The sequence below is a fragment of the Setaria viridis genome, chromosome 9, assembly GCF_005286985.2.
Source record: "Setaria viridis chromosome 9, Setaria_viridis_v4.0, whole genome shotgun sequence".
Classification (NCBI taxonomy): domain Eukaryota; kingdom Viridiplantae; phylum Streptophyta; class Magnoliopsida; order Poales; family Poaceae; genus Setaria; species Setaria viridis.
Genome location: NC_048271.2, coordinates 24,639,273 through 24,650,186, shown reverse-complemented (window position 1 = coordinate 24,650,186; position 10,914 = coordinate 24,639,273). Strand labels below are relative to the sequence as shown.

The following is a 10,914-nucleotide window of genomic DNA, read 5'->3' as shown; positions in this document are numbered from 1 at the left end:
AGACAGGACGCGCACACCCGCACAGGGTGGGAGAATGAGTCCAGATTCCTTGACCGCTCGAGGTCATCAGCAACGGCACATCTCTGCAGGCGAAAAGATGCGGCTCATGCCTCACGGGCGCGTGAGACAAAAGTTGCGAGGTGCACTTTTTTGGACCCGTTCGCATTACAAAATCCGCATCTATCTTTTTAACCCACATTATACAATTATACTGATCGGGCACATGCTAAGTATCGTACTTGTGTTGATGTGATGGAAGTATTATGTACAGCAATTTATTACTTGATAACAAATGTTTAAGATCCCATATGATATGTTCAGATGCGAATTAGAGGACTAAATATGAGCTAATTACAAAATTAATTGCACAGATGGAGTCTAATTCGCGAGACGAATCTGTTAAAGCTAATTAATCCATTATTAGCAAATGGTTACTGTAGCACCATATTGTCAAATCATGGACTAATTAGGCTTAATAGATTCGTCTCGCGAATTAGACTCCATCTGTGCAATTAGTTTTGTAATTAGACTATGTTTAATACTTCTAATTAGTATCCAAACAACCGATGTGACAGATGCTAAAGTTTAATGGGGGTATCCACACCCCCTTAGCCATGTCATCAACTGAGGTGTGGCCGTACTATAGACACAGAGATGGCCACTTAATGTTAGTTATTATTCCTTCCGTCCCAAATTACTATTTGTTTTAACTTTTCACCTAAATATATACTATATCTAAATAGATAACAAGGTGCATATACATAGAAAAGCTAAAATAAATAGTATTTTGGGACGGAGGGATTACTTACTTAGTTGTGCTTAGGCAACCTGTCAGAGCAACAAATGCTAATATCATGATTAAGCCCTTTGCCAATTAAAAATAGTTTTCAATATAAAGGCTACAATTATTTATTCCCCCTATTACACAGTATGAAAACAGAAATAGAGAAATTAATTAAAAATGTTCAAAAATTTGAATATGTCAAAACTGAAAACCATATCAATTAAAAATGAATGTTATAACTTAAGTATTCAGTTTTACCTTTGAGTATGACTTCAAATTAGTGTTTTGGACCTATTTGGATACCATGTTTAAGAGACTAAACTAAGGGGCTGTCTAAACCCACAACAATACCCATTCCCATTCCAAACTCAGAATTTGATGGCCCATATTTATATCTAATGCCAATTCAAATATGGAGTTTTCTTGATGTTTTCACGAGTGCTACATCGATAATAACAATTGATTAATGTTTAAACGAGCTTCTACAATGTATTAGATCAATTCCAACAGAGTTTCATTTTGCTGTTTCCAAGTATACAATATTATCTAGAGCATTTTTAGTTGATGAATAAAACAACCCTTCCAATATGTAGTGTTATTTTATTGTTTCATAGGTAGGATTAGGTACCTAATGAAAATAAACTTGTGCCACTTATTGAAAATTTGACACTTTTCCATTCGTGCTCTCTTTCTTCATAACTCAACTGCCGTGTCATCATACGAAATCTTCTATTTGGACTGACCTAATTTTATTTTTTATTCTTCTTATATTGTTCTTATTGTACTCCCACCGTTCCAAAATGTAGGTCGTTTTGGGTTTTCTAGATGCATAGATTCCAAAATGTAGGTCGTTTTGGGTTTTCTAGATGCATAGATTTTGTTATGCACCTAAAGGTTATGTCTAGATATGTAGCAAAATTTATGTACCTATAAAAGCTAAAACGACCTACATTTTGGAACGGAGGGAGTATTTAATTATTATACAACATATTTCAACTTGAAAACTGAGTTTACATGGGGTTTCGTCTTCATGGTTCTTTCAATCATCAATTGTTCATCTCTCTTTATTTAAAGTTTGGACATGTCATTATTAAACTCTCAGCCTAAGGCCAGTCACAATGGGGAGAGGCTGTGTTCTATTTTAGTAAAATGAGATACAATATAAGCAAATATGATCACATGACACTAGAGTTATGGAGAGAGAAGTTTCTCTAGATAAAATTGGATCCACACTATTCCGAAAAAACTTTGAAAGTGTTCTACACTGGCTATTGGGGTAGAAGTTTCATTTATTAAATGTGCTATGACCAGTTTGTGAAATAAAAAAATGATAGTATCTATTTTGGGAATTATTTAATAATCAAATAAGACCATTCACAGTGGTGAGTTTCATTTTGCAATTTTCAGAAGTGCCCCGCCATCTAAAAAGATTTGAGTTGATGAATAAAATAATGCCTCCAATGCACAGTTTCCTTTTATGGTTTCACAGGCTAACCATAACATTATTGCGAGGCAAAAGCTTGGACCAATTCAAGATTCAATTGATTTCATAATCTTACCATATTTAATATAAATGAAACCCCTATAAACTTGCACTGCAAATGGCTAAAAGCACCCTATGGAGGATGTATCGCTGGTACAAAGAATATAAAGCTCTCAATTTGAATCGACGGACTAACCCTATCCTACTCTCAATCGCATGCAACAGGACGGGAAAAATTGAGATCTGTTGGCCTCCTCGAAAGCTCCTGCTAATCGCTGCAGCCTTTTGGTAGCCAGATTATCACTATACCTCGATATTCTTTTTAGAGAAAATGAAAACAGAATATCTCTTTTTTCGAATCAAGCAAAACAGAATATCTCGGTGACGTATGGGAGCCTCGTTTAACGAGCAGTGTTGTGTTAAATAACCAAAACGGCCCAAACCTCTGGTCGTCGGCTTCGCCCTCTCTCTCCCCCTAATAATAGAAAATAAATTCAGCGCCAGACTGTCTGTACAGTAGCTCTGCTTCCCAAGCTCCCATGCCCCTCTCGTCGTTCTCTCTCTCTCCCTCTCCCGTCTGCAATGCTGCGTGCTGAATCACTGCTGCAGCTTTTCTTCTGAGCATTCAATACTCCTGCAAGTCCAAGAGGGATCAACCACATTCAATACGAGTCCTCGGCAGTAACGCAGAAAGGAGACAAGACTACAAGAGAAGGGGCCGAAGAAGCCATGGCACCCTCTTGATTCATTCGCATTCGTGCTTCTCGGCGCCTCCGACGAGCGCCGCCATTTCCTCGCCTCCTTGGAGCTGATTTCTGAAGATTGGTTCAGGTTTCGTCCTCGGCGATGAGGAGGCATGGATGGCAGCTGCCTTACCACCCTCTCCAGGTTCTTTTTCTTGCTTGCTGCTCTTCCGGTCTGCCCCCCTTGGGCCTTGGTTCTTTTTTTTTTCTGTTGCTGCCCTGTTCCTGATATCTGCACGTGGCGCAGGTGGTGGCGATAGCCGTCTTCCTGGCTCTGGGCTTCGCTTTCTACGTCTTCTTCGTGCCGTTCGTGGGGGGAGATGAGCTGCAGTATGTTGTCGTGGGCCTCTACACCCCGCTGGTGAGCAGCAGCACCACCTCTTCAGTCAGACAGTTAGTGCGCTTCTTCTTCGGAGTGCTCAGATCAGCATTTCTCCAGCGATATTTCACTCTCTGTTTTGTTGCGTGATTTCTAAAAAAGGAAAACACAAGGATAAATAGTTGAATACCTTATGCTACAGATTAGTTGAGTAATGGATGTTCGTCTTATCATATCAGTGTAGCTTTTTTTCAGCACGACATGTATGGGCGGCACCACTATGGAATCAGTACCAAAACTTGTTTACGTAGAGTCGGGCTCCAGGGTCAGGAAATGTTAGCGTCCTAGTCCAGAAAATGTAAGGAGGATACTGTTTCCCCGTCAGGATTTCAACAAGAGATTTCAGTAGCTGCAATGTGCATATATTTGGCCAATATCATTTACCTGACACAGGAGCGGTATAAACATTTGCTTAAGATGCTATAATTCCTATCTTTCCGAATTGCTGATGGAACTTTCAGAACAAAGTTTCCGTGCTGTAATAGGATTAATCCACTGCGAACACTCCTATGTTTCTGCATTACTCTCTGCTCAATAACCTTTGAACCCTTTTGCAGATCACCTGTGTTGTGGTGTTATATGCATGGTGTGCTGCAACAGATCCTGGTGATCCAGGCATTTTTAAATTGAAAAGGCACCCAAAAATTCAAGAAAATTCAGATTATGAATGCCCAGAAGGAAAGTCATTGAGTGATGGTTGCAGTGCTGTTAATAACAGTGAGAACTTAAGCAATATTTTTGAAGGAAAAGATGCACCTTCTCACCCTGGATTTTCTGGAGTTCTTTGCTTGATATGTGCCCCGTTTTCTTTCTTATGCAAAAGATTCTTCCACTCACATGATCAATCTTCGGAACAGCAACCAAGTGAAGAAGGCATGTTTTTCTGCAGCTTATGTGAAGTAGAGGTATATAACTGGGTTTTTTCACTGTTGCCAATCTATTTCATTGTTGGAACGTGTTCATTGAAACACTACTCTTATGCCACTCGTGGGTGGTTCCTCTTAAGTCCATTCTAGAATGAAATTAGCTCAAGAAAGAGTCTCTATGCCTTTTGAAAGCCACGAGGTGTTGACATTCGAATATAAATCATATGATTATATGATCCAGGTTTTGCAGCACAGTAAGCATTGTAGAGTTTGTGACAAGTGTGTTGATGGTTTTGATCACCACTGTAGGGTAAGATTCCTTTGCTTAATGCTCATTTTTTAACATTGGCTTTCCTGTAAATAAATTATATTCTTAGCTTTTGTTCTGTATTGGTTGTCATGCAGTGGCTCAACAATTGCATAGGGAAAAGAAACTACAAAAGATTCTTCATTCTGATGGCTTCAGCAGTTCTCTTGGTAACTACGAACCACCACATGCTTTGATGAGCATTAGGATGTAAACAGTTACTCCAAGAGTGCCCAACAGTTAAAACTTGGAATCCAGTAGGAGCTACATGTAGTCACATTGCTGTCCCATGTTCTTTTCATTCTAGTTGATCATTGACAGGTCTCCATGGTTTGTACACGGACAGCTTATAATGCAGTGGTTGGTCGGCGCGCTTGTGTTGATTCTTTGCTTTATGAAACGAGGGGAGCTCTCTGGTCAGATTGTCTCAAAGCTTGGAAGCAGCTTCTCAACTGCAGCTTTTGTAGTTGTTGTGGTGAGTTTTTTTTAACTAAGAACTTCTATACAACATCTTGAATACCTTCTATTCACATATATTTCTCTTGAAATACTGACGGCACTCTCAGTATTCACTAGTCAGTACCACAGATAACCACATGTATTTTGCTATCTGGGACACATTGTACTGGGTGCTGATGCAAAATTCCTTTTGCAGGTGACCTGTACCTTGCTAGCAATGATTGCAACAATACCGCTCTCCCAACTTTTGTGTTTCCACATTCTTCTTATAATAAAAGTGAGCTCGAGAACTGACCATTTATTTACCCTGTACATGCTATATAGGCACTGTATGTAATACATAATAAATACCTGTTTTGACTTAAAAAATACCTATTTCACTATAGATAACAATAGTTTCAATTGTAGTAATTAGAGATTTTTATTGTCTTAGTTCTCCAGTTACTTTGCCCTTGATAAATCTGCAGATTGTGTCCCAACCATGCTAGTCAGAAGCATTTGCTGCTTGATAAACAGAGAGAATTAAAAGGCATACATTTAATTTGCTGTGAAAGATAAACCCTTGTCAGACACATTTGCTGTTTTTGAAGTTAAACCCTTGAATAGCTGTAGAATGCTGAACGTCCTAGTTTGTTATGCCTCACAATTCTTTGCAAGCTGAATGTGCATGCTTGGTCCTTGAACCTTCATGTTGCCTTCATTTTGAAAGTTTATGATTGTAGAGTTCTTATCCACATGGATGCAGGGAATCAGCACATACGATTACATTGTAGCTTTGCGGGAGCAGGAAGAACAGCAAGAACATGTTGAGCATCAGAGCCCGCAAATGTCCATCATTAGCTCTGTCACGGGATTTAGTACTACTAGCTCTGTTGGTCCGCTTCAGCGTGGGTCATGGTGTACTCCACCAAGACTACTCCTTGAAGATCAGGTATGCGCTGCTAACACGTAAAACTACCATGACTAGTACATAGAAGAAAAATGCTGCATTTTTAAAGTGCTGTACAGACTTCAATGAGGATCTTGTTTGGTTACGTACCTAGCCCTAACCCAACTTGGTTTGGATTGTTGTTGTACTCTGCTTCATGTGATCTTCTACTTCTATAACAGATTTTGTTACCAGTGAATTTTTTGATTTGCACCAAGGTCCAAGGGTAGCCTCTTCCTTATTACCTCTTCTCAATTTGTAATAATATTAGAAAGCATCTAACCAAAAATTTTAACTTTGACCACTATCACAAGAAGATTTAAGATTATTTGGACGGGTCACACTCAGCATGCATACATGCATTTACTGGTTTTCCTTGTTCTTTAATGTCTTGTGGATACTCAATGTTCATGCCATTTTTCTGCAGTATGTCTCTCATCCGGACATGCCACAGAATTCTGTGGGCAAGAAGGCGAAGGAAGATGAAGCAACCAAAAGAAAATCTCCTGTAAAAATCAGTCCCTGGACACTGGCTCGCCTTAACGCTGAGGAAGTCTCAAAGGCTGCTGCAGAGGCCAAAAAGAAATCCAAAGTTCTTCAGCCAATCACAAGACGTGCGGAGGTTGCTAAGCATGACAAGAGGAGACCTGACAAAAGTAGGGTGTTCCTACCTGAACAATCTCCTGATAGCCGTGCAAGGACATCTGCGAGTGGAACTGATAGCAACTATAGCGATGTGGCCGTGGTAACACCTGGTAGTTTGGCCCCATTGCAGCATGAAGCAAGGAGTGCCTTCCAACCAAGCATTGCATCATCCATCAGGAACCTCAACCTTACTTCATCACCAGAAAGTAGCTTGGACTCACCTGATCTTCATCCCTTCCGTGTCTCAATGTCCGGGGCAGACGAACTGCGCAGCTTTATGTCACTTGCAGCTTCAGAATCCACTGCTCAGAAGAGCATCGCGCTTTCAAGGTCGACAAGCGGCGGGTATGAAGCCTCTGGAGGTGAGGATAGCGACCGCATACCCTCGAGGATTGTGCACCGATCATCGAATTGGACAAATGTCATTCTTAACTCTGGTCGGCGGGAAATGGCATTGGATCTGAGGATGCCTACATCTGGAGGGTTCGCTGCTAACACTAGGCTGAACTAGCTGAAGATACCATGAGGCTTTGCCCAACTTTGAGGTACCCAAAATACTGCACTGTAGCGTTTCGTTTGTATTTGTGAATTATTGTTCAAATATTCTAATTAAGCTCAAAAGATTCGTCTCGCAAAGTACAACAAAACTGTGCAATTAGTTTTTGATTTCGTCTACATTCAGTAATCCATGCATGTACCGCAAATTTGATGTAATGGGGAATTTTTTTTGCATAGTGCTAAAGTTGGAATTTGGGGGTGAACTAAACAAGGCCTGAATTGCTACATCTTGTTGACCTGTTAACTGGTTGTACTGCGACCAAGCATTTGACTAGTGTTGGAATCTCTATCTCTATGACCTAAGGCCTGGTTTGGTTCACTTACTTAAATTTAAGCACCCGTCACATCGAATGTTTAGATACTAATTAGGAGTATTAAACGTAGACTATTTACAAAACCGATTACATAAGTGGAGGCTAAACGGCGAGATGAATATATTAAGCCTAATTAGTCCATGATTTGACAATGTGTTGCTACAGTAAATATTTGTTAATGATGGATTAATTAGGCTTAATAGATTCGTCTCGCTGTTTAGCCTCCACTTATGTAATGAGTTTTGTAAATAGTCTACGTTTAATACTCCTAATTAGTATCTAAACATTGATGTGAAACTTGCTTAAAAATAAGCAAAGGGAACAAACGGTGAAATTTTTTAGCTGTGATTGGACCACGTCATCGAGCACTGACGTCCATCTGATCTCGAGCGAATTAAATGCCAGCCGTCCAGACGTCCAGCGCGACCGTTTGCGGCACTTCGCGAACCTTCACCCAAACCGTCTATCTCGGTCTCCGCCACCGCCGTGGCGTGCCTCCTCACGCCCGCCACCGCCACGCGGGCAGGCTCCCACTACGCTGCTCCGGCGCCGGCGGTCGAGGAATTTTTCTCGCGTCCCTGTATTGTAACCGCTTCGCGTGCTGCGGGGCCACCTCACGACGGTCCAGGACGGAAGTGCTCGGGCGCGCCGGCGGTAGCTCGGGGGCACCAGCGAGGGCCAAGGCTGCGGCCGGCTCGTAGCACGGCAGAGCCGCAGCCATGAGGTCGCTGGTCTCACCCGCTGTGTGGAGGCAAAAAACATTAGCCTTCTTTCAGCGGAGGAGGCGCGGCGCAATGCAGCCCGCAGCGCAGGGGCGCGGGTGGGAGGAATGCACGGGGCCCCTCAACCTGGACCTCTTGGTTGCGTCGCAGAGCAGCAGCTGCAGTCGGCGCAGCTGCCACACCGGGTGCGCATGGTCTCCATGCCAGCACGGCGGCTTCCTCCCAGGCGCCGTTGAACTCAACGCAGAAATATTGAGCAGGGCAGCAACGGGATGTTAAGTAAACAGAATGCTCCGATGATAGGACGTCAAGGTGTTCGATGCAATGCCTTAGAGAAATGAGATACCTCCGAATGCCTAGGCCTGAGGTCGCTATAAAAGTTTAAAAAGATTCTCAGTCAACATGTTTGCCAATATCCGTGCTGCAATCCTATCATTGGATATAGCTGATCTGTTTCTACTGTGATTGGTTGCAGGCGATTACAGAATCATGCCGTATTTTCCCCTAGGGATTTCACTTTCTCTTTGATTTTTTAAAAGGATTTAGTGTACAGGTTCAGAGTACTTAGCTCTTCATCAGTTTGGTTCCGTTCTCTCCTACTAAGCAATTTTGATTTGATCTAACATTTCATCTTTTGCTTCTTACTTGCAGTTGCCGCAGGTGCTCGTTAGGACTTAGGAGATAACTCCTGTCTCTCCACGCCATCTCTGCACTGCATGTTTACGGTGGATCCATTTCCGCGTTTCCCTAAAAGGTGATAGAACCTAACAGCCAACAGTAAGGTATGCAAGTGGCTTCGTACTCCTACCATATCAGCCTATATGCTTATATATAGTTCATTCTGATTCTCAATTGAGACAATCGAAAATAGAAAACATAGCTCAGCCCCAAGTGCTTATTATGCAGTTTACAGATCGATTGTCAAGTCTTTCAGTGTTATTTTAATTAGTACATTACTAACATTTCCTCTCAAATTTTGACAACGGATACAAAAACATGTATACAACTCATCTATAATCGTGCACATGAAATGTTGGGAGCGGCTTCACACAATATGATACAAGTCTTCAATGTTGTGTTTATATTTGTTTAAATTTCTATAAATTTCAGAGTACTATCTTCGTTGTTTGTTTTTTTAGCATGCCTTTTGCAGGTTACTGACATGCTCGCAGACCTAAAACCCAGGAATGGAGTATTTTACCTTGGGATAGCAAGTACCGCTTCATATTTCCTGAGAATTGAACTCCTCTCTATACTTAAGCTGTAAATTGTAGATGCTTTAACTTATCCCACCTGGGCAAGTAATACAATACTGAAAAATCATATCATGCTTATACTTTGGCTGCTTAAGTTATAATAAAACAAGTACCATCCAGGAGTGTTCTTCAATATCTATCTACTTATGTAACATAAGTGATAAGTGAGTTGCTTCTCCATGAATGCTCTAATCGATTTGCATAGACTTAATTTTATGACACATTGCCAGACCAAAAGCAGTTAGGACACTAGAAACTTTAGGCGCGGCAAGTGGCATGACCTAGTTTTGGGTATATATAGGATTTTTAAGTGTTATTCTCCTCCATTCTCATTATCTCTGTTTCGCTATCAATGGATATGTGTACCGCTAAAAGTTGACTGTTTTATCATGGTCTTGCACTGTAACTTCATCCAAACTTGCCCACAGCTAGCTTAGTTTGTTTGACCACAGTTTTGTAATACACTTTAGTTCTCCATATAATTAATGAAATGACACTCTCAGATGCCTGGAAGGTCAAGAGGCCCACTTAGAGAAGGCCTCAGCTCCCTCGTCATTCTAGTGGCTCGGGGTTTACGGAAACAACGAAACGACTGCGTCTTTTCCCCGAATGTGAACCGTTGCGTAAATAATGCTTGATCTCCTTAATCTTTCAACCGAAGAATAGGAGTAAAAGCATTTACCTTCCCGAACAAGCTATAAATGAATCTTCTCAAGTAATTCACCTTGTCTAAGGGGGTGTTTGGAAAGGGGTGCTAAACTTTAGCACCTCACTTTTAGCACTTGAACTCCCAAACATGGGTGCTAAAAGGTAAGTGCTAAAGTTTAGCACCCTTATTTTCTTTAGCACACCCAAGGGGTGCTAAAAGGTGCTAATGGGTGCTAAAAGTGGTCCCAAGCCTACTTTTTCCTTAGTTGCCCCCTCTCTCTCCTCTCCACTTTTCCCCAAGCTAGTCATAAATGAGGGCAATATAGTCATTTCTCACCCAAGGTGCTAAACTTTAGCACTGTATCCAAACAACCCCAAGTGCTAAACTTTAGCACTCCATTTGAGGATGCTAAAGTTTAGCATTGTGTATCCAAACTGGGCCTAAGAACTTTTGCAACTCTTTTCTGCAAGTAGAAGCTTGTACATTTTTAATAGACTCGATCTTTTTGGATCTATCTCTACGCCATTCTCATGTACAATAAAGCCTAAAAATTTCCTAACCGATACAGCAAAAGCACATTTAAGTGGATTCATCTTTAAATCATATTGATACATTTTTTCAAAAGCAAGTCTTAAATCAGCTAAATGGGATTCTAACCCAGCTGATTTGATAACAATATCGTCGATATAAACTTCTAGTATTAATCAAGCAAGTCATGAAAAATCAAATCCATAGCTCTCTGATAAGTAGCACCAACATTCTTTAAACCAAAGGTTATGACTATCCACTCAAATAAACTAACAAATCTTGGACACACAAAG

At 41.1% G+C, this 10,914-nt stretch overlaps 1 protein-coding gene across 2 annotated transcripts; it reads left to right on the top strand.

The window, feature by feature from the left end:
* The first annotated feature begins 2,730 nt into the window (after positions 1-2,730).
* On the top strand, positions 2,731-9,577 carry LOC117840740 (probable protein S-acyltransferase 22). 2 transcript variants are annotated; one of them, XM_034721261.2, is made up of 10 exons: positions 2,731-3,155; positions 3,258-3,371; positions 3,947-4,294; positions 4,497-4,565; positions 4,661-4,732; positions 4,909-5,037; positions 5,218-5,298; positions 5,767-5,952; positions 6,377-7,139; positions 8,840-9,577. In XM_034721261.2, exons 1-9 carry the CDS (start codon positions 3,114-3,116, stop codon positions 7,103-7,105), a joined length of 1,770 nt encoding a protein of 589 aa, XP_034577152.1. In that variant the 5' UTR covers positions 2,731-3,113; the 3' UTR covers positions 7,106-7,139; positions 8,840-9,577. The 2 variants fall into 2 exon arrangements, with proteins under 2 accessions (XP_034577152.1, XP_072147155.1); XM_072291054.1 differs by lacking the exon at positions 8,840-9,577 and having other exon boundaries at positions 6,377-7,426.
* The last annotated feature ends 1,337 nt before the right edge of the window (positions 9,578-10,914 follow it).